The sequence below is a fragment of the Pararge aegeria genome, chromosome 11 (assembly GCF_905163445.1).
Source record: "Pararge aegeria chromosome 11, ilParAegt1.1, whole genome shotgun sequence".
Taxonomy (NCBI): Eukaryota; Metazoa; Arthropoda; class Insecta; order Lepidoptera; family Nymphalidae; genus Pararge; species Pararge aegeria.
The window spans coordinates 6,476,761-6,502,016 of NC_053190.1; the positions used below are offsets into that span (position 1 = coordinate 6,476,761).

A 25,256-nucleotide genomic window follows, 5' to 3' on the forward strand; every position below is an offset into this window, starting at 1 on the left:
GTTTCAAAAGTGCTTATATTAGGCCTACTTGAAATAAATGAATTTTGAATTTTGAATCAGTTTTGTCTTAGTGCTCAAATCAGTCATCTAGGGGCGGTGCTCATTTTGCTATATATAGTCTACTAAACTCCAGCGAAAATAAAAACAAGTGATCGTCGCGTAACTAAGTTCTTATATTATATTAAACTATTTATTTTAAGATACCCTTCTTTATGTTAGAAATTAGTTTTTAATCCCAATTTCGGCTGTCTGAAGTGGATGTTGGATCGGGTTCCTCCGTCTCCCCCAAAGTGCCGTCGCCACTTCGCTTCGCTTTGTTTATAATCATCAAAGACGTTGCTGCTTTTACTGCAAAATAAATAAATAAAATTTTATTCCATCCCAAGTAAAGCTGTTTGATTAGTTAGTTGTTCATAAAGTGGCCTCTTAGTTAGAGAAAAGAATTTACATATGTAGTTTGTCTTGGTTCAATAAACTTTTTGAGTTCGTTACTACCTATGGTGAAGCGGTGATAGCGCATTGGTAGGAGCTCGACTTCACTTTCGGAGACCAAGGTCGAATCGCACGCACCTCTTTTCGAAGTTAAGTGTGTTTTAACAAATTAAAATATCACTTGCTTCAACGGTGAAGGAAAACATCGTAAGGAAACGTGTAGCCTGAGAGTTCAACGTTTTCAAAGGTTTGTGGACCACCAACGCGCACTGGGTCAGCGTGCTGGACTACGGCCTTAACCACTTCTCATTGTAGGAGGAGATTCGTACCCCGTAGTGGGCCGGTAATGAGTTCATATTATGATGATGACAATGCCTAGCAATGAAATTAATTGAAATTTACAAATTACAGTTTTGTTTTCATAGATTCTTTATATCTTACAGTCATAAGCCCATCCAATTTTAGCAAAGAAATCGATGAAACTAGTAGACACGTTGAGTCTTCCCAGCTCCGACGTCCTGTAGTCCCACGGGAACACGTGATGGTAGTTGTGCCAGCCTTCCCCGAGTGCGGCTAAGCTTACCATCTTGTTTTCGACAGATCTTATAAATCTGTTAAGCAAAGAAGAACACATCAATAAACGTGATATTACCTAATTATAATTATTTTAACCAATTCCAAAAACGAGGAGATACTAAATTCGGTAGCTTTGTATGTAACTCAGCACTCAGTCATATAAAAACGGATTTAGAAATTATCACTTTTATTTCAAAGCAATCGTTGCAGATTGCTCCCATAGCAACATCAAATTCGGTTCAGTTTGGTTTTTAAACTAAAATATTTGGAAACAATATGGCATCCATGTAAATGGGAATGCGTATTTATATTATTTGTTCAAATTGGATTGCATTACTTGATTTAAGTCAGGTTTATCTAAATTTTTTTTAAATCCTATGAATTACTAATTCCCGCGAGTCTGTTGCTCATGACGCTTGAATTTAAAATCGTTATGGGAAATTATATCTATAGGTAGTGACTTAAAGTCGGTTTCTTTTGGGATAATTTTTATTATAGGTAGAAAGAAAGTGCTCCGCGAGGCACGGAGGTAAACAACGCGACATAACAAACAAAACAGCCTTTACTAGCCCCGTGCCTCGGGGAGTACGTTAAGCCGTTGGTCCTGGTTCTTATCACCAACTTGAGATAATATTCGTTAACCATCCCACATTGAAGCAACGTGGTTATTATATGCTCTAAGAATTATCTGTCCTATGAGAGAGGAGGCCTGTGCCCAACAGTGGTACGTGTATAGGTTGAGGGAGTGAATTTACTAGGTTCTGAGAATTTCTTGACAATATAACCCAATGATACTTAAAAAAAAAAATTAAACCTTTAAGTATCATTGGGTTTTATTCATTTCAAATTTAACTCATTGCGGTTTGTCGTCGAATATTTTTACTGCAAAAGCTGTAATAATAGTACCTACCTATCGTAAGGCTTGTTGCCCCATATGTGTGCAAAGCTATTCACGCAGAAAGCGATGTTGAGTGTGATGGTGAATCGCGTCACGAAGCTCACCACGAAACTGTTCAGTAGTGTTTCTTGCCAAAAGTACATTGGGATTGCCACCGGTAATATCACGTTTAGTAGCAAAAATAAAGGAATGAAGAACCTGTAAACAATAATATGAGACTTAAATTTATCATCCTCATCATATCAATCGATAGACGCCTAAAGCTGGGAGTAAATCTTTTTTAAATTCCATCGTCTTTGACTGCTTGTGTCCAGTAGCTTTCTGCTATTCGCGTAATGTCACCTGTCTACTTAGAGCTGATTTCGCCGTTCGCTTTGGAATCCAAGTTTCGATATACGTTAAAATGTTCAACAGAACCCGCAAATAATCTAAAGCGGTTCATTCACAGGGCAATCCATCGTTTGACGATCCGTCGCAATGTCCAAATATCTTTATCAATCTCTGTGGACGTCCGATGCTGGTGATGCTGTTTCTATACCATTTACATATTTTCCGTGGATATATTGCAAACTAGTACTATATTATTTATTACTCATGCTTTTACTGATACTCTAGCTACGTGCACAAGTAACTGATGTCAGCGACATGTCAAAGTCAAAAGTCAAAAATATCTTTATTCAAGTAGGCCCGCAGGTGGCACTTCTGATACGTACATAAGAATTACACGGTAGTGAGATGATGGCGATAACCACATTCGTAAACTTAAAACTAAAGCTACGAGGGTTCCAAATGCGTCCCGGTCTAAGAAGAAGCCCACAACAAACTTAGCCGGGTGTTTTTTTTTTTTTGTTATCACCATCTCACAATGTCATTTTAAATTATTAGAAGAGCAACCTGGTTAGAACAATAATTTACACCCAAGCTTTTTGGTCGTTTACGTAGTCCTTTATACTATAATAGGACTTTTCTATAAGCTTACGTTTAATACAAACTTTGAACTTTTTAAGAGACATCTCATGTGCTAGTGACATGCACATACCTGCTATTTACACAAGTAAATGACTGGGGCATTTTACTTGCAGGAGCTTTACTCGTATGTTATACCTCATCGCGATGCAAACGAGTCAGTGAGCTATATAGATCGTAGCGACCGATTGAATGTGAGTGGACGGCAGATTGGAAGAGATAGATCGCTACGATTTGTGTGCAGTCGATTGTTGCGACAGACTGCCTGTGAATGGAGAGCTTAGGGCCATACTAATACCGTTTCTTGTGAGCATTTTGTAATATAATTTTTTTATGTTCGTATTTACATCAATTGCTACGACGGTTCTGCTCCGATTTTTGAGGTTAATTTTTTATTCGTTAATGGAGGTTTCCGAGAGGGTGCCATAAATAATTCAGTAACTTAGGTTGAATCGCTTTTAGATAGCTTCAGTGAATAATTTGAATATTTTTGAATTGTTGTTGTGGAAACGCTTGCGTCAAATAACATAACAATATTAGCAATGTGGTTTAATAAAAGTCTTTCTTCACACAGTCATGGGGAAATGGCCAAAATGGTTTGGGTGATATTTTTTGCATTAAAAATATCTGTAATATTTTAAATGTGATAACAAAATAAATTTATTGAGAGAAAAACGTATTAATAAGATGGAAAGACCTATTCCTTGTTTCGTGTGTGTGTGTATTTGGATCTTAAGCTAAGATTTTTTTCGAACTGAAAACTATAATATGGTACTTTCCGAAACATAGTCTGCGTGTATTAGTAAATCTAGCCTTGAATATATTTATGGCTTACTTTTTTTGTAATTTTACAACAGGATCATGTAAGAGGTCTAATGAGGTTTTTCGCAGAGCAATTCGTCGGTCTTCCACAGCCGGGTGAGGCGTCAGCACCAACCAACCGACGTGAGCAAACCAGAATCCCCTATTGATATCGTGGGGATCTGCGACGGTTTCTGTATACTTGTGGTGTACCCTGTGATCTAAGGCCCAAGTGTATATGTCCCTCTGAAAATAAAAGCTTCTCTTATTACCTATACTAGCTGACCAGTGCAACTTTGTCTGCACCAAATCGGTTATTACCGGAAAATATGAATAAAATGTCATTTTCTAAAAATGAAACCTAGCTAGATCGATTTATCGCCCCCGAAACCCCCTGTATACTAAATTTCATGAAAATCATAGAGCCGATTCCGAGATTCCAATTATACATATATATATATATATATATTATATATATATTTACATATATATTAAATAATATAAATTAAAAAATATAATTGTATTTATTATTGGAGAATTGCTCGTTTAAAGATATAAGATAATAAAACTTATAGTACTGCCGTTATCATCAGAACAGGTAACGATGGGATGCAATAAGATTTAATTGATTGACAGACTGATGATGATGATGATGATGATGATACCATGATATATAAGGCTAGTTGGAAAGGGGTACTAGAACCGCTATCATGAAAAAGTATCACTAATACTCAATTTAAAGAAATGTCTATAATGTCCAATAGTTTTTGCTTTAAATGTATTTGCTCTAATAAAAACATTGTGGAGCAATCGTTTTGTTTTAATATAAATACTGAAATACCCCAATGCACTGGTAGTTTTTTTGTGTACACACGACGTCAAGTCGATGTCCTCTAGGGTTATTGCCTTTAGGGTTGCTATATCTTACTTAATACAAAATGGTAAATATTTGAAAAGTTTGGAATTTGGCATTTAATGCCAATTTAATGCAAAAATGTTTAGTTACCAAATAAATAAATAATAATAATAAATAAATAAATATACTACGACAATAAACACATCGCCATCCGGCCTCAAAGTAATCACAGCTTGTGTTATGGCTACTAAGATGACTGATGAATATTTTTAATGAATAATTAATATAAATAAATACTTATAATATACGGATAAACACTCGATAAAAAAGCAGAACCAAATAAAAAAGACTAGAAATAAAAAGACTTTTGGTTTTTATATCGCGGACTTTAAATTTTTTTTTTGAATTATCATCATTATCATTATCAATCCATATATGGCCCACTACAGGGCACGATATCCTCTTAAAATCAGAAGGGTTTAGACCGTAGCCCACCACGCAGGCCTAGGGCGGATTGGTGGAGTTCATACGCCTTTTAGAACATTATGGAAGAGCCCGAAGACTGCCTGAGCGTGCAAGTTTCCTAGCGATATTTTACTTTACCATTAAAGCAAGTGATACATAATTGTGTTTCCCGAAAGCAAGGTCGAAGTCGTACCCAGTCGTTTATCACCACTTTTAGTTTTTAATATAGTTCCTCAAAAAGTGGTACTTTTCGTAGTTTTACATCGTGCAGAAAGTTTGGTTTTGTTGTCGGCTTTTTACTTTTTCCTTTAATTTACTGATTTATCAAGCCATACATCCAAACGTTTTAAAAATCATAATACTTTATGATTGAACTTTGGTATAAGCAAATATATTCAAAAACGTCGTTTGATACATGTACATTAAAATTGTGGTAGGTTACGATGTTTTTCATCTTATAAATAAAATCTCGTGTCATGGTTTTGTGGTCCGCACTCCTCTGAAACCGATCAACCGATTTTTATGTATTAATGTATATTACATAAAGCTAGTTGGTAAAGATGTTTTCTAGAAAGGGTTCTAGAGTTTTTTTATTTTTTTATTTGCCATTGAAAATACCTATATTTATATAAAAATACGAAATTGCTGCTATTTAAAAGACGTTACAATAGCTAGAAATACAAACAGATATGGCAGGTCAATTCGAGTAATTGACCCTAATATTCCCGACGACGTAGCTACGTATATATTATGCTCGTTACTTTAAGTTGAGTGTTGTAACGCAACGAATTTTTAACCGACTTTAAAACCAGAGTAGTTTATCAATTCTATATTTAACGTATAGACGGTATGCAGACCGTATTTTCGGTGATGTTCACGCTCTTCTCTACTATATGTACAATTAGTGAAGATTTTCGGAAGACGAAATTCTATCAAACCATGAATGAATGCATATTTATACGGGTTAGCCACTAAAGCATTACTTCTTATCTTTATGAGGAAAAGGAAAAATAAACCATAAACTTACTTGTCCGGTGATTGTGAACAGTAGTGCGAGTAAAATCCTGAGAGGCATCCGCGCTCTGTAGGCTCTATGCGACCATAGCCTATGAACTCCAGCCGTTATGCCCAACCCCGACGTATATATTGTGGCGAATACTGTAAAATTACAAACAAAGTAAATAAGTTAATCATATAATCATCAAATCACCTAATTATTTTCCACAGGGCCCCGTTCTCCTCTTACAATGAAAAGGGTTAAGGACATTGGGCATTGTTAGACTTCACACTCCTTTGAGAACGCTATAGAGAACTTTAAGGCATGCGGGTATAAAGCGGTATTTGATTGCTTAAAACGCACATAGCTCCGGAACGTTAGAGGTGCGTGCGGGGGATCGAACTCGGTCTTCTAGGAAAAAAGGCCGACGTCTCAGTCACTAGGCTATCACCAATATATATGGTGGCCTTTTAGTCATTTATTTTATTTATTTATTAGGTTCTAAGTAGATTAACGCTCGCTACGCTAACGTTAAGTACGCTCCTAATCGGAAGTCGATTACGATTTTCGATTTTCTACAACGTAAAAGAAAAATTGAATTTTAAGCACCATGTTTTAGGTTAAATTTCGTACACACTAAAGCGCGCAGCGTTAATAAAAGACTACCGGATCCGGCAGACTTCATATAACCCGGTAAAGTGACGCCACCTACTGGGTCTAATTGTATTTTCAAGCCTACCAGGAACCCTTAGGAATATACCAAAAAAAATCACACAAATCTTTCAACTGTTTCGGAGTTAGGTGACAAACACAAGTACAAGAAAAAATATATGGGTAGTAGGTTTATTGAATTCTCAACACTAAAACGAGTAACATTAAGTCTATTTTTATGTGTATTACTAAATTAAATTAGTCGACTTTATATATCCAATTGCCAAGATGTCAAACAGTTGTCTCTCAATGTTGGTTTTTGTGTGAACTTTCGCGTTCACGACAAACGAAAATAAATATACCTTGTAAGTATTTTTAGCAAAATTTTTAAGCATCATTCATGGAGAACTTATTTTTAACAAAAGAAAGACGCCGTATTTCAAACAAGTAAAAGTCCGCCTTATTAAAATACTAATAGTACGTAAAAAAAAATTTAGAGTTTTATTGCGTTAAGCAGATATTAGATATATTTTATTAATGAACTGAAACCAAACGTTGCATCCTCTATAAAGCATTACCTCTAATAAAAACAACATGACCTTAGCAACTCTACTCTGTTTTATGAGACCGATTGCGATTTGCGACGCTATTGCACTTATTGTATAAATTGTTGTTTACTTCTTTATTGAATGAAAGAAGATTTCTTATTTTTTTATTAACGATTTTAAATGCTGTGTGTGTGTCCACCAATCCGCACTGGTCCAGCGTGGTGGACTACGGCTTCAACCCGACCCGTGTCCTATTGTGATCCGGTAAAGGGTTGATATGATGAATGTAGTGTAATTAACATGAACTGAATATTTCCCTTTTCCCTTAAGAAAATTTATTTAGCTCTGAAGCGGTAATTGTACTCGTATCATTTATAATATGTTAAATAAGGCAAACGTGGCAGCTAGATCGAATTTAATTTCGATTATTGTCGGTATAGGGCATATTTTTATATTTATTTATTTTAAAATCAATATTTCGGTAGAATTATTCTACAAATCAAATTTTAGGTATTACAGTACTTACCAAAAAGTGTAGTAAGAAATTTCACTTGATTAGTTATCATAAGGTAAAATCCATAAATCGATACGCAATGTAACGAGACTTGTACTATTAGGTCTGGCCATCTAATTTGCGCCCTAAATTCCATAGCTTCATATTTAACTATATCGAAGTCCATATCACCACTCATTTTATCATTTACTTCTCGTTTCAGATCTGTGTTATTATTTTCATTATCAAGCTTATAACTATCTTCTAAAAGTCTCATTTTAATTTGCGAATCTTCATCTAGGAAATGATCAACGTTCTGAAGTGCCGGCGCCATTCTTCTGATTAAATCTGAAAGTAATACAAAATTAGAATATTTTCCCTACATGTATCCATTAAATTGGACGATTTACTTAAGCATATTATCTTTAACTGAATAGGTGTGGGGCTGAGAAGTTAAACTATCTTTTACTGAGGTCATCATTGTAGACACCATTAAAATGACCCGCTAGCCCAGGCTTCCTCTCTCATAAAAGTTAGGTATAGAAGGTTAGGTTTAGTTTAGACCCATTGTGTTTGATCCATACTGTATGCTAGATGGCATACTGCGTTTCACGGGTAATTGATAGCAGGTTTTAATTAGTGACTGGGCGGCCGTAGTAACATGTGAGTACCTTAACCTTATCTAATCACCGAATTTGTTATGAAGGTGTATGACATAACGTATTTTGTGTGTGCTTATAAACGTTTGTGTGAATCGTTGTTTCCGGGCAAATTTCACTATCGGCAGATAATCAATGAGTAAGGAATAATTCCTTAGTCTTTGCAGATAATCCACCTAATGAATATGATAGATTACTTAAGCAACTAATGACATAACGTTCGATTTATTCTTTAGTTACAGATTATTTGGCGCTTGAAAACTCATTAAAAGTATTCAGGAACTTTCTCCTTCTTCTGCTGGTACAGTTCTTTTGGTCGGGTGGGAGGCTTCGCCCGCGGCTAGTTACCACCCTACTGACAAAGACAGAACGATTGGCTCGGCTCATTCGTAAACATGCTGGGTGCCTAGTCCAACGTGTAAATGAAAATCGAAATAATACTTCAGAGGCTTTAGCGCTACATTATTAACTGTCTCCAAAACTTATCTGTGATACAAAAACGCTAATAGTTTTTGAGCAAACTATGGCCATAGTTTTTACTGTAAGAAATTAGATACAGCCCTAACATCACATGTAAAAGTAAAATCAAGGGTTTCCTGTCACCTTATTAGGTACGCGTCGCGTAGCGTAGTTACTATGAACGTGTCGGTCTTTGATCATCAATAGGGTTATCATAAGTAAACACTTTGATGATGTTTTGAATTAGATTGTATGGAAAAATAAATAATATTTGTACAGGGTGACTCCTTATGAAATAGACTTATGCACCCTTCAACAGTATTTCGTAATTTCGTTACATGTTGTAGAACTTATTCAGTAGTTTTTTAATCGTGTAAGTGGAAGAAGTAATGGTATTTAGTCACGAAACGTGAATACATTAGAGCCAATCGTGGCAGCATATTACTGTACTACCATTACGGTGTCCAGGAGTAGGATTAAAAAAAACTTTACTTTTCCCTTTTTGCACTAATACTAACTATTTTATTTCAGCTATTTCAGCTTAAGTTGTACCTTGAGTTTTTATTCATTTTTGCGTGTGAATTTTTCATACAAATTGTTGGTGGAATCAGGCTTTTGTGATATTATTACCAAAAATATTTTACTTAAAAATATCCCCTATCGACATGCCGGGTTTATTTCCATATCCTGTTTATCGTCATTACAAGGTTATCCTTGTTAATGCTGATAGTCGTTCGCATTTTTCCTTCTATTTCCAATTTTTTGTTATTTTATTTTAAAATAATATAAATGGAACTGCAGGTTTTTAATGTGTCTTACAGTAAGAATATACAACTTCCATACACTCCAACCCAGATTTCATCCCTTTAGTGGTGTTTTTCCAGTACAATATAATATAACATATTTAGCGTTTTTCCTCCTATTTACAATTTTAAAGTTTTTTTTTATTTTAAAATAATATTAATGTAACCGCAGATATTAAATGTGGCTCATAGTTAGAATATAAAAACTTTCATACACTCCAACCCCTGTTTCATCCATTTAGTGGTGTTTTTCCAGTACAATATAATATAGTTTATATCAAGTGAAGAGATTAATGCCCTTTATCTCAAATCTTAATTAATATTTAAAATTTCTTAATGAATATTTATCAGATCTTCCTTAAAATTACAGAATACATACTTGGTATACGCTTTCAAATAAAAAAAGAATTATTAAAATCGGTTAAAATTTAACGGAGCTATGAAGTAAAATTGATAAAAACTTCCATCCCATTTTCCGAAGGAAACTTATTGTTAAATAAAAATCTGTTTTGGACTCAGCATAATAAAGCATCCCCCTGTCAAAATTTTCAAATCTTCCAGTTACAGTTTTATTATAAGTATAGATTGTGGTTTTGGAATTTTGTTACGGGTTTCGAGACTTTATTATATATATATAAGATTGAGTAGCTATTTGCTGCAGGATATTAAAAATAATTTTTAAAACTATAATTTATTTTCTGATCCAACTTCCGATCCCCTACCCGACAAATGTTCTGCGATTCGTTTGAGTCATACTTTGTTACCGAACTAAAGGGCTTGGTTATGAAACATAACTCTCTGAAATAGATATAGGTATTTTTCATAGCCATTATCATCCTATATCAAAGTTAGTCATCACAGGTGTTCAATTCGTAAAACTTTATCTCCTTTTAGACATAAGTATGTGTAGTTTCTCAGTATCAAAGTGCATTTTGATAGGGCTGCATACACGAAGAATAAGTTTGCACAGAAAAAAGTTTATTTACGTTCATATAATATCTATTCTATACATATGTCATATTTCAACGTGATTTTTCACCGAGAGAAGCAGAGTCCTAGAGTTACATTTCAGAAATGTAGGTGCCAATGCTGTTGTAGACAAAATCTTTACTTAGTCTCTAACTAAACTTAATTAACAGGACTGTTTCACTATTTTTTTGTGGTAATAGACAGCACCATTTTTAACCAACTACAAAAGACCGTTCTCAATTCAGATATATTTTCAGATCTACCAATCTAGTTAATTTTGCAGCTGGATTGGTACCAGTGTCTCATTAATGGGAAGCGATGCCAGTGTAAGTTAGTTTGCTTTGTATATAAACAAATGTGAGACGATAAACGTTCTACGATAAGTTGGCATGAGTCACAAATTGCTATTGAACTGAAGGGGTTGTTAATGAAAGATAATCTTCTGAAATATTATTCATAGTTATTATCGCCCGTTATCAAAATAAGCCGTAATTCTCTCGCAGGTGTTCAACTTGTATTAACGCTATCTCATTGTTGGCTAACTTTGGAGCATGAATGAGCGTGTGTAGTTTTCCAAGTACATATCTAAGGAGCTGTATAGTTGAAGACTTTTGGGTGATTTAGTACCAACTTTTTGTGGCTGAACTCGTAGGAAGGAAGGAATATAAGTAAGTCATATTTATATGACGGCCGAGTGGCGCAATGGGCAGCGACCCTACTTTCTGATTTATGGGTTCGATTCCCACAGCTGGAAAATGTTTGTGTTTTGAATAAATGTTTTTCAGTGTCTGGGTATTTATCTTTATATTATAAGTATTTATGTGTATTATATTCAAAAAAAATATTCATCAGCTAGACAACGGAATATAAGGTTAAATGCAATTCTTTATTTGCAGATTGAGTGTTTAGCGTTTGTCGCTAGTGTACAAATCGCTATGGAATTGACATGTGAATTTAATTCCTTATATTCTAGCATGCTTGATTAATTTTAGACTTTAAAGTTAATAAAGTTACAGAAAAGGCTACTTTGGCTTCCCTTCGCTCGGTCATATAATTACAAAACCAACGAATAGTATTTTGAGTTCGTTGTACAAAACGTAAGATCTGTTACAGAACTTTCTGATAAGTGCCGTACAGCCTTAACTGTGGCAAAGTCCTCCGAGCGGGGTATCGTGCTAGACACATAGCTAGCTACTTTGGGGCTAGATGGCGATGTGTGTATTGTCGTAGTATATTTATTATTTATTATTATTGTTGCCGCAAAGCTGGATTGCTGTTTGTTACAGGCACATGAAGCTTAACACCTACGTTGATGGATATATGGCCGAAATTTGTATAACGTGTTTCTTGTCCGGCGATGTGTTGCTCTGGTTATAGGCGATGGTTTTTCCACTAATCATTTTCGAGTAGGTAAAGTATATGGGTCGCGTAACTGACAAGCGACATGCTAATGTGATGTGTAGCGCCGAACTGGCGACGATGGCAATAGGATGTATAAATGTACCTATATAGTTTACACTTCTGTCGGCGGGTCCCATGATTGCTTTTTATTACATCCTCAGATTTTTTAATCTAAGCTTCCTTATGCGAATGCTCTCTTTTGAGATATTTATCAACTAGTTAAAGTTTTCGAAATCTACAACTTCCATGGTACATACATACTACATATAGGAACTTAGATTTATACAATACTAGCTGTACCCTGCTACGCTTCGCTGCGGCACATTGTGATTGAATGGTTGAGAAAAATAGATAAAAACAATCTTTGATGCGTATATATATATATAAATATCATGCTAAAATTTCAGCTCGATCGGTGCAGAACTTTTTGAGTTTTTGAAGCGTACACAAACCAACATAATATTTTTATATATAGATATACAATATGCCTATTAAAACTAATCCGTAAAGATTAATTTCTACTTATCCGCTAACATAATGTCAATACGTATAGATAAAATCAGTATCTAAAATGCAGTTGCTGATAAGAAAGTAAACATTGAAATCTGTTCGAAGCAATGCCTTAGTAACATTGACACAAGGATAAACTTAACCATGAACACCTAACATTGAGTCACTAGCTTCTATCGGCATCGGTGCCAAAGTAGTTCTAGCTATACCGTGTCCTATGACATATCCGTCGATGACAACATGCTACACGACTGTAGGCCAATAAGAGATTCTTCTAGGCGATGTTCGTTGTATACATAAAATGGGTCTCTTTTTTTTCCACTACAAGTTAGCTGTGACTGTAATCTCACCAGGTTAGGCATAAAGAAGAAAGATTTCATGAAATTAAATGTTCGCCACTTCCTGGTTGATACTGATAATGATGTCTAAAAATGTAGCAGGCTAACCTTTAGACTGTTAGGTATCTTACGTTTCCTAATCGGTATCTGTTTCTCCTAAACTATCCTCTGCTATGTTGCCTGATCGTGATTGCTTTTGAAGTGAAACTTCTTTAGAATCGTTGTGATTTCAAACTCAATCAAACAAAAAAATAAGGCCATTGAGACACGGACACTTAAATGTATAGGATAGAGTGAGATAGAAAACTTTATACATTTTTTTACCTATTCTAGTTCCCATGGAAACTAAATAATAAACCTTACGTTTATCCTAATAGTTCTGATACTCTACATCCACCTCAATCTCGCGTAGGCTACTTTTCAGAAGTTGCACTTCTGCCGTGTGTGAATAAATTGCACAGAATTTTTTTAGCCTATTTTTGTTATATATTTTGTTATTCTATTCTCTGGTTTAATCGTTTTTTTGTTTGTATACCTAAATTCATTTTATTTCACCCTCACTTTGAGGCTAAGGGCTTGTCCCTATTCCAGGTTCTATTAGACAGGGCAGAACAGCATGGAAGACTGTAATAAACGGAACATCAATAAAACTAGAATCCGGACCAGGCCTTCATTGCGACCTGAACATTCCGACAAAAAATAAAAGCTGCATATACTTTAACGCGAGTTACGAGTATGTGGCAACTTAATCCTGAATTTTCGATCTGAGATCAAGTAAAATCACTCAATAGCGTACATAATAGAACATTAGTGAAAACATGAAAAAACTCGAACATCACTCAACATAGCTTTTAATACGCCATCGCGCTGAAGAAATATGGGAAAGAAAGGAAAGGCGGGAAAATCCGCCTAATTTTCTTAACGTCTCTAATTTTTTGTACAATGAAAATATTTTAGTTTTCTTATAGGTACTATGATAAGGTTTCTTTCAAGTTTCTACGCAGCATTCATTAGTTGTTAGTTTCTGACATGTCATGAACATTCTATAGCAGGATCGACCAAAAATATATACCTACGTACCTACTACGACAGGCAGACAATGTATCAAATTTGTTATCAAATGAAATGTCCAGGTCCTATTTTCTAGGAATAGAATTATAAAGACATTGAGAGTGGTCCGGTCCGGTCGATATACCAAATCAGTCGATTGCATTGGTTAAGCAACGTTTATACTACTCTGGATGGATGACTTTTTAGGACAAACGGATTTGACGTTTGACTTGCTTTGTGGTATATTTAATATTGCTGACCGAGTCATTAGGGTTAAAAATTCAGGCAACTAGGCATAAAATAGAATTCGTAGAGAAAATGTTACCAAATTATACCGTTTATATGGCTTTGGTTGTTAATTTGCTCGTCATAAGGCCTTCTGTCGTAATGATTACCTCTAAGGCTTCACAGATTGAATATGAAGGGGCTCCCGTAATTTCTAAACACTAGTTGTTCTTATGGACTGTCGCTGAAATCCTTTTTTTTTAATCAATTTCATCTTAACACTAGGTACTTAGTTAATGACTGAGTAGTAGTTCGGTCCGAACTACGACGTTGTAAGGAAAATTACAAAAAAAAGTAGGCAGGCATTTTGTGTCAGAGCTCGACGGGGGAAGTACTACTACCATTCTTATTTCTACCGCAAAGGAGCATTGCCGTGTTCCGGTCTGTAGGTTATATTTTCCGGTGTAATTACAGAAGCATGCGGCTTCAAACCAAAGCTTTAAGGCACTCTATATTATAGGTGGTGTTTCTTGCGAAGTTTTGCTTAGTTCATAGTTTCCCAGTCGGGCCATCTGCTTCCGTCAATTATAACTACAATAAATAAAACCTTCCTGGGTAACTCTATCAATAGGCTCGTGCTGTACAGGTACACAAGAAAGAATTTTTACGAGAGACAAACGTATATAACTTTACTTTACAAAACTTTAAAGATTTATGGTCTCAAAATATAACGAGGTATATAAATTTAAAATTTTATTATTAATTTATTCTTTTTTCATAGAACCTAGCTAAGCACACCCCCGACTTGTTCCCTTTTCATAGAAAAAAACAACCAAAATGGGTTCATCCGTTTAGGGGCTACAGAAAGTCACACAGACACGTCAAATTTATAACACTTTGTCGTGTTTGCGTCAGGGGTAACGAAAAACTTTTGAGAATTTTTGAAAGGTCAAGTCTGTACTCTTAGTGATTCTAAAACTGTTTCGGAGCTACATCATATGAACCCATCGACATCCACCGTTGGACACACATTTGTAGGGAATTTCCATACCATTATGGATAATGTTAACCAAATCGTACGCTCTTGGTCTGCTTATATATCTCTGTTACTACTTTCTCTTTCATGTACAATAAAAGAGTATTCATTCATGAATTCATAGTGATGTGTGATAAATTGGCAAAACTTTTTTCCATAAAGTAGGTACATTATACCAACACTCGATGTATAAAGACGTAGGTTGTATATGATATCCGAGTTAAAACAATGAACAAACCTTTGTGCGTAAGATAGTCAACAGTTAAATTTACGACGTATTGTAAACTTGCAGGACTTTATCAAAGATCAGCAAGCAGCGCGATCGATAAACACGAGCTACCATTTGGTCACGGTAATAAAAGTCAAAGTACACTATAAAACAACAGGTCACATTGTTTAGGAATGCCTACGTATACGACGTCTAACCGAATTACGAAATAATGTGGAAGGATGCATAAGTATATTGCATAAGAAATCACCCTGTAAAAATATTGAATCAAAAGAAGCTTATTTATTTTTCTATACAGACAAATTCAAAACATTCTTAGTGTACTTATGACAACCCTATTGAAAATAAAAGACCGACACGCGCATAGTACTTACCCTACGCGACGCGTACCTAATAGTGACAGGAATCACATGATTTAATTTTGCATGTGATGTTAGGGCTGTATCTGATTTCTTTCAGGAAAAGCTATGGCAGTGGTTTACTCGAAAACCATTAGGTTTTCGGTATCACAGATAAGTCTCAGAGACAGTACATAATGTACCTCTAGCCTGTGAAGTTTATACGTTGTATACTCGAAAAGTAACATGAATTTTTCCATATTATAAGTGATAATGACTTTAATATCAAAGACAAGGCATCAAGAGGTGCATATTTTTGCGCCGTCTTAGCCTCAATACAAGACTTCAGTGTATCGCAAATAAAACCGTACATTTATTTTTCCTTAGCGCTCTAACTAAGCAACTAATTAACTCAAAAAGAGTTAGTTGCTAGAACGGACAGTATCATAGGTTACTCTTTATCCGAGGTGAACAAACGGTTCCCACGGAATAAAAAAAAAACCATACCGGACAATGAACGCGGGCAACATCGAGCCAAATATAATTTTCATTATATCATGATATTATATTACATTCAATAAATTAAATTAGAATTATTAGCACATTTGTAAGAAAGCAAATCAATTTAGTAAAATATCTGGCATATATCAAGTTATTGTTATTAGAAGCCGTATTATCCACTTTACAAAATTACTGAAACACAAATTATTTATTTTTCCTTTAAAAATTTAATAAAGTGTATTTTTAGAGGAAATCCTCGTTTCTAATCTTGTTTAATTATTCGCGCGGAACGAATTTGAATATTGGTAGGTCCACAGTTTTTATCTTGTTAAAATATTTTAATTATGCGGAATACTAGAACTTCCACGTGGAGGATATCTCTGCTTTCCTTCTAAGTTTAAGTACGTGTGTTGGCCACTTTTTCCACGCAATAAAAGGCTGCTTTTATATCCAGGGAAAACTAACGGATGCCGCGGGATTAAAAAAACCAAAACAATTGCTGGGTTATTTGATAGAATGGGCCTCATAAGAAGGCCTACAGTCACTCAGCGAGGATGGAAAGAGCTATGTTAGGAGTATCTCTACGTGATGCAATCAGAAATGAGGAGATCCGTAGAAGAACTAGAGTTACCAACATAGCTCAACGAGTCGCGAAGCTGAAGGGGCAATGGGCAGGGCACATACTCGGAGAACCGATGAACGTTGGGGTTCCAAGGTGTTGGAGTGGCAACCCCGCAACGGTAAACGCAGCGTTCGTCGACCCCAAACCATGTGGACAGACGACATCAAACGCAGGGAGCCGTTCGATACAAACGGCCCAGAATCGTGGAGATTGGGACGCCCTACAAAAGACACATCTACCGATTGACGTCAATCGGTCGATTTGATGATGATGATGAATTAATCTTTATAGTTGTTGAGCAGCACGCGTGAGCTCTATAGCTCTATTTAGGCTGCTGAACCATTATCATCATCTTTACTGCTGGTTATAAACCTCTCATGACATAGCGAGTTTTGGAGGAGAGACCCATCACCAGATTTAATGCTGGTTTACGGACTTTAACGATTGTTATCAAATGTGTTTACATGTCTCTTAACTTTTTATACACTGATAATTATGTTGGCGATAATTAAATGCTATTATTGTAAAATACAAAATAGTTATCAATGGAAATTCGAACATAACGGGCACGCGATACCAAACGGGCAGAGTGTAGCATTCCGCTTATAATAGGATTTGAAAAAAGAATAAACCAACTTCATATCCATAAATGATAATACTTGTAATAGTTACTAGGTATTTCGACGTCAGAATCCTTGGGCTATCTAAAAATTCTCATATCTAAGTAAATTGGATTCCCCCATATTCAACGTACAAAACACAACCGACGCTGCCAGTTATAATTGCTAACTTTATAGGTATATTTAACACCGAAACGAAAAGTATGCAACCTTGTTTTGCATAGGTTTCGTTTTATATTATACTAGCTGTTGCCCGTGACTTCGTCTGCGTTTGTTTTTGTTTTTAGAAAGACATGTGGCATTCAATTCAGGAGTAATTCTACTGAAATTTTTAAGTTGTGTATTCTTATATAAGAAAAGTAAGTAATTATTTAAATCGGTTATCATTTGACGGCGTTATGTTGCCCCCTCTCCCAAAAGAACTGAGCTTAATTTCGGTATAAAGAGAATCCCATATTATTTTTAATACCTTCAGGAATATGTGTACAAAGTTTCATGATGATCGGTTCAGTAGTTTTTGCGTGAAAGCGTAACAAACAAACTTACATTCACATTTATAATATAAGTTAGGAAGAAGGGATAGGAATTACCGGTCCCCTACGGTTTCCACTTGCGTAACAAAGTCTACAAAATTCCTCAATAAATGAGCTTCCCACCTTAAAGATTTTTTACAAATATAGTAATCTGTATTACTGTTGCTAATACAAATAATGTTGCTAATCTTTCTCTCTTTCCCTTAACATGCCGTAGTTTACTACGGAATTTTAAGGGCCGATATGGTCAATTTTTTACCGGTTTTATAATGTAAACAATCTTTTCATAGCTTAATTGTGTTCAGCTTGAATAAATTGGTATGCTAAGCCTATTTGTAAAAATCTTAGTAAAGATAGCGAGGCAACTTCGTCGAACATATATAACAAAGGACTGAGCTGTGCGCGAATGATACTTTAATCTATTCTTGCTCTTGGAGCTCAATCATTCACTATTTGAAACCTTCAATAACGCAAACATCATCGCCAATCGCACACGACCGTCCGAGGGACCTACTCGAGTTTCAACTTAATGTTCTATCATAAATGACTAGAACATTGTATGGCCTAGTTTAAGTAACCAACGTTGATCCAAGTCGTGAGGGGTTTCCTGCTGAGGGCTAAGAAGTTCTTTTCTGGTCCTCTAATTCCAATAATTTTCATCCCATAATTTCCATTGTAAAGAGAATTAATAAAATCAGTTAATTTTTGACGGAGTTATGGTGTTCAATCGTCAAAAACTTTCATCCAATCTCCCAAGGGAACTATGCTGAATTTTCATGAACCCATATTCATATCCCATTTCAACAAAGCATTACATTATGACGTGAATTATAAGTATTTAAGCTATATGAGAAATATTGTGTCTAAATTTCTATATCCATTTTCCGAGAAATATTGTGTTGCCGAAGTTTCTACTTCCATTTTCAGCGGTTAGCTGTATTTATTCCGTCACTCAAGTCAGTCAGCGTAACAGGATTTGAAGATTTACTGTGAGGGCGCAATGTTTTACCAGCATGTTGAATTTCCTTGTTGGCCACAACAATTTGAGTATTCGCGCCGCATTTGACAGATTTTTCTACTTGTTACGTAGTTAGTAGATATATTCTTATATTTTATATAGAACTTTTAACTACGTAAAATGTAAAATATCGATAAATTCTAAAAAAACTGAAGCTAATTTAATAATTTTTTCAAAAATAGAAAGCTATTTTATACAGAAGTAGCCAGAGGCTTTATTTTATTAGAGATTTTTTTAGAAGATATCAAGCTAAAAGTCTAGCCTGAAAAAAGTCTTTGAAAAGCAAGCCAGAAGAAAGCGTAACGTGTTGATTTATCACTGAGCTTTATCCGCGTGCGCTGACAAATTGGTTTGACATGACATAAATACGAATGATATAAATACAGAGTTTACATGGTATTTCAAATCAGAAATAAGTAAAGATCCTTTATTTTCTGTGGTACTTTAAAGCGTCTGATAAAAGTTCTGGTTCGTGGAAAGTGTCTGATACTGTAAACTGTGTGTGTGTGGTAAAGTTGGCGGTGGTGGCTTCGGAGTAATATACTACAAAATATTATATAAAAATCAGACATCTTAAGTACTTAGTAACTTTACTAACTTGGTACCTGCCCAGGAGTCACAGGACGAACCCAACCAGTGCGTAGTTATACAAAGCACATCAGACACTACTGTAAGCCTAAGGATTCATATCTCTAAAAATAAGTTATGTCTTATCGCTCTGGGATATATTTGAGTGATACGTACTCTACAATCTGTTGGCCCAGACATGGTCTAGAGGACCTTTTGATTACTGAACGGCATGCAACGAGAGAAAGATGCCTACCCGTTTCTCGCCTTACGTCACTAGAAAAAGACGAGATAATCAAACGTTATGGAGAATCCTCACGATGTTCTCCTTCACCGTTATAAGATGTAATATTTTTGATTAATAATATCAACCGATTGACGGCGACTGCTGGACGAAGGTCTTTTTTTGATGGCATAAATGAAATAAGATTTAGATATAATATAATACGTGCATTTTTCCGCAAGAAAAGTAGCCTTCTTTAACTACTCTCCAACCAATGAACTATCTTCGTACTAAAAAAAACGCCAATTCGTTTCTTTGTGACTTTGTAATTTGAGGACAACAATCAGCACAATTAAGAATTCAAACTTATATAATAAATGCGATAGAGTGTCTTTTTATTTGTTATCTATGATCAGTTCAATTATTACACTGATTTTAATCAAATTTTGCACATAGTTTTTATTTGTTTACTTATTTGGGTTACCCAGCGATTTTACATAAAATAATCCTTTTTGTATTGACATAACACAGGGTATGCAAATTATTTAAAGGTAAACACTACATGCTAATATCGCTTAGGAACCGATCATTCTAAAAGTGAGTGAAAAAAAGAGAAATAGAAACAATAACAACAAATACCGAAACAGAAACAAGCAGAAAAATTAAATGCTCGTAAACTATGATTAAAACTACTAGTTCTATGTTTAACTATAACTAATATTTAACTTGCATCCATGAAATGGACATAGGATACTTTCATCCCGGAATAGCAACAGGGTAAATTTCCCGGGGATTTGTAAATAGCAACTAAAATTATAGTTTACATCCAAAAAATCTGGACAAAAGGATTTTTTACCCCGGTAAAGCTGACGGTTCCCAAGGCGTTGTTAAAAAACCGTAAGAAAACGCGCACGCAATCGCGGTCTACGTTAGTATTTAATATGAAGTAGGGATTTCCCTTACAACACAAAGTGTTATGTCATGCCGGGACGAATCACTAGTGAACTCGGCGGTTACGTAATGTCTTGTCTCGTAATTAACAATGTACAAGTTAAGATGTATGTATGTACATTGATATAATTTATTGTGTACTCACTCGGATGATATCATTTAGTGCTAGTGTCGCATGCTCAAGGTCGCGGCACGTGTGATATATTGATAAGTGATTTGGTACAGGATCGCGAAAATTATTATTTACAGCATAAAAGTTTATTTTACATAATAGAATGGTATTGACCATTCTATTATATATTTATTAAATAAATTGAATTAAAATAGACGCATAGCCGCGGGCAACAGCTAGGCTTACGGCTACCTAGATCATCATCATCTTCATCATCAACCGATTGACGTACGGTGCTAGACAAAGTTCTTTTGTAGGGAATTCCAATTAATACCTACTAAGACTTTATTAGTGTTGTATGACACGTTCCCTAAGAAGTAAGGTTGCCTGGAAGCTTTTATCAATAATATACTAGACATATTATATTCAAGTGGCTCCCCGGGAGTGCGTCCGGTACAACATCTGATAAGTAAAGTCACACAAAAACTTTCAGCCTACTACCAACCGCGTTGTATCGCCCGCCTGTGCGACTCCTGAGTCATAGTGTAATATTAAAAAGCCTATAAACTTTTTTTCATGGGTTCCAATTTTTATTGATATAACTTGGAAAATAAAGGGCTCTCGTACAAACTTCTATCCCTATTTTACCCCCCTTAGCGGTAAATTAAAGTTTTATGGCCTATAATATAGCTTCATTGACTAATTTGGCTTTCAAATGCAAATTTTTCCGACTGGTAGTTACAGAGATTCACGGATTCAAGCAATCAACAGAAACTCGAGAGATACAACCTCACCCAAAATTGAAAACATAAATTTTCTTAAGATCTTAAAATTTAAATATAAAAATTTATAAATAAGTAATAATGTAAATTTATTTATAATTCATAAATTTTAAGTAAATAAAACTAATAAACGACTGACTGACTAATTGTTTGAAAGGCTGTTTAACTGACTAACTGACTGATTTATGATAGTTTGAACCACTGATTAACCCATAAGAATAATAAGAGGTACATGCTTATGTATGGTAGATTTTGTATGCGACTGCAACTCTAGCAGTTAGAAACATTATTATTTTAATCAAAGCCGGGAAGAGTAGACAATAGAAAGCCCCTTAATTTTACTATGTACCTACAAATCCTTTAAATAAAATTAAATTTTTATCTCTTCGGTTCTTACACATTTGATAATATCCAGTGATTTATCCACTCATTCTCAAAGGAATAAATCTATTTCATAATACATAATTATTTATCCATATTATCAGAAGTCACATTAAACAGTGGAAATATACCCAAATACTTTTGTACCTTCATCGTAATAATCAACTGTATAAACAAATACTCTTAGGCACATTAAAAAGCGTTTGTTCTCTATGTGAGTACATTATTTATTATTTTGTAGCTCGAGAGATACCTACCTTCTTCGTTACAAAAACAAAGTCATAAAAAACACCCAGCACCAATGAACCCATATTGAGAGACACGTAAGCCATTAATTGATTTCATTTGATTTGAGAATGTTCGACAAACTCTCATGACTATAAGATTTCTCGATTTTCATGGGCTCACCAAATCAGATGGTGAGGACGGAAATCGAATGCAGTCGAGTCGGAAACAATTTTGAGAGTACACACTTTGAAATTATAAACATATTTCAAAATCGGTCCACAATTAACGCAGCAAACGTCGAATAAACATTTAAAAAATACTTAAAGAGAACTTTATGAACATTCAATTCCCAACAAAATTTCTATACGACAGATATTCACAAAATTATAATAAACATAGGATTACTATATAGAGTTAGGAGTACCTACTGCAATAAATTTCAAATAAAAAAAAGTCAATCGAAATTGGTTTATATTTTATGAAGACAATAAATAATCTCATAATTTTTTTTTACTATTGGCAATAAACAAGCTTTATTTATAACTGTACAAAATTTCAAGTCGATCGCATTTGTAGATTCTGAAATATCACGTTCTGAAAAACAAAGCCGCACCATATGGGATCATATATATACCTATTACGATTTTGATGCGGTACGATTATAACAAACACATTAAATAATTGATGACCTCATATTTTTATCAAGCGAATTCATTAAAAACTTCTCTCGTACCTATTCAGTTATTATCAATGCACGCTTTTTTCCCTCGCAACAAACGTTAAATTCCGGCGCACTCTAGCAAAACAACAATAGGCAGGTAGGTACCTCAAACTTTCGGCGACCTAACGAACCTTGACACACACTATCTAAGATACACTTGACGAAATAGCTGTATAAAATGTTTAAAAAAATATGTCATTGAAGTGTTTACACAACTGTTGGAGTACGAAAACGTTCATGGAAAACCGCGGAACCGATTAGTCATGGTGGTACGTACAGATCGCGGGTTTAATGTGCAGTGGGTGGAACGATACCAGCGGCGCGCGCGACGTTCTATGGTGGACTGGTATTGTTGTGGTGGCCTGGACTCGTGCGGCACTGATGGGATGGGGTCGGGGCTGTCCAAACATTGTGTACCTAGCTACGATAGTTAACACGTCTTGGTAAAGCTACACAGCGGATTATCGTTCCGGAGATATTTATTTGTCGCGATACTTTTTATTGTCGCGATATTTTTTATGTTTCTCAGCATTATCTCGATGGACTAAAAATTTAATGAGTTTTTTTAGTTGTTTTCATGAATAGTTATCATGTTATCAAAGCTCTGTGTAATAACTGTGAGTCTTAGCTAGAATTTAATAGAATATTTTCAGCCTATTCGATATAATCAGCTTTTGTAGAGATCTCAGTTATATACGTGGTAATTCTGTTGTATATAAATCTTTTACCAAACGAAATTTGATAGTATCTATGCGTTAAGCTATGGTGTAGGGATCTTAGTGTCATTGCTAATCCTGTTGTAGTACACAAATCTCTAATTTAAACGAAATTGGCAGGTATTAAAGTAGGGAAATCCATCCCTACAGGGGATATTATGAATATCCCTACTTTAAGAGCACTTATAAGTTAAGAGATTTCTGTACAACTACACTGTCAGTAATTACTAATTGATACACAAATACCGTAGAGTTAGAGTGTGGAAAACCCTACAAAAAACCTACTTTTATACCACTCATAAAAATCTGAATCAGGCATGCCGTAGTCGTAGGTTGCCACAGAAAAGTTTCATTAGATGTATTACTTTCACTTTCTTGCGTTAACGCAGGTGTCATCTCAAAACAGATTCTTGAGAATGTTTTAAGGTTATAGCCCTGCGAGTTGGTATCTATTAGGTGCAGATCAGACGCCGTGGTTTTGTCCGTAAATTTTTACAAAATGTTTTATTTGTAAACGTAAACGACTGCGCGACGAACGAGAGACGTGTTCATTCGTCTATTTAAGTTTGTAAGTTTGTTTATTTGTGGAGCTCTAGAGAAGAAACGCGTCGACCATTTTTAATGATTCCCGCAGAAATAGGTTTAACCTTGTGAGCGTCACTAAATATAATATAATTTCACATAGTAGCAATCGCATTTAAGATAAGTACATATTTTATCTTTTTAGAGTTCAGTAAAAATGGAATACGTATAGTTTCCGTCTCATCTATCTGCCAGTTATGCCTTTGTTATAGTGTCATCAATAGCCTTCAATCTGCCTTCTAACTCTTAGAAGAAGGCAGCTTCTACAGGAAAGAAGGCAGCAAGAAACTCGGCTGTTGGTCTTCTTCAAATTTTACCTTTTTTCTATTTTGTGATAAGCAACCTTGTCATTAAGAAATTCATACTGTTGTATAATAACCTCGCTGAAATAAATGTGTTTTAAAGTCCTGTTTGACTTATGCATTGTTTGGCAGGTTTAACATTACCTTAGGAATCATAACATTAAATATAAATAATAAATAAATATAATACGACAATGCACCCCGCCATCTAGCCCCAAAGTAAGCAAAGCTTGTGTTATGGGTACTAAGATGACTGTTGAATATTTTTATGAATAATATACATAAATACATATAATATACATGACACAAACATTTTCCAGTTGTGGGAAACGAACCCACGGCCTTGGACTCAGAAAGCAGGGTCGCTGCCCACTGCGCCACTCGGCCGTCGAATTATTAAAGCGTATACTCAAACCCAATGACTTCTATAGCCTATAACAGTTCACAGCTGGATTAAGGGCCTCTCCTAAGGATTTGCCCTTAAATCACCACACTGGATAGATGGGCTGGGTGTTTCAGTAGTTGGTAAAAGCACAGAGGCCGATGCTGCCCGTTCTCCGTTATATTTCCTTACTCGCCTCGTACGACACCCGCGACAAGAGGAGGGATGGTGAGAACTGTATTCTGATGTTAGAATTATGAAACAGTCACATAACCCTGGTTGCGGAGGCCCTAAATTGACGTAGTTTTCTTAAGT

General features: G+C 35.2%; 1 protein-coding gene across 4 annotated transcripts; it reads right to left on the minus strand.

Moving 5' to 3' along the window:
* LOC120627626 ((11Z)-hexadec-11-enoyl-CoA conjugase) lies at window positions 1-23,290 on the minus strand. 4 transcript variants are annotated; one of them, XM_039895637.1, is made up of 7 exons: window positions 23,237-23,290; window positions 7,717-8,031; window positions 6,022-6,152; window positions 3,708-3,919; window positions 1,919-2,104; window positions 874-1,043; window positions 1-348 (listed from the first exon to the last, which is right to left on the minus strand). In XM_039895637.1, exons 2-7 carry the CDS (start codon window positions 8,015-8,017, stop codon window positions 230-232), a joined length of 1,119 nt encoding a protein of 372 aa, XP_039751571.1. In that variant the 5' UTR covers window positions 8,018-8,031; window positions 23,237-23,290; the 3' UTR covers window positions 1-229. The 4 variants fall into 4 exon arrangements, with proteins under 4 accessions (XP_039751571.1, XP_039751570.1, XP_039751572.1 ...); XM_039895636.1 differs by having other exon boundaries at window positions 23,065-23,288; XM_039895638.1 differs by lacking the exon at window positions 23,237-23,290 and adding an exon at window positions 22,972-23,047.
* Between the last annotated feature and the right edge of the window lie 1,966 nt (window positions 23,291-25,256).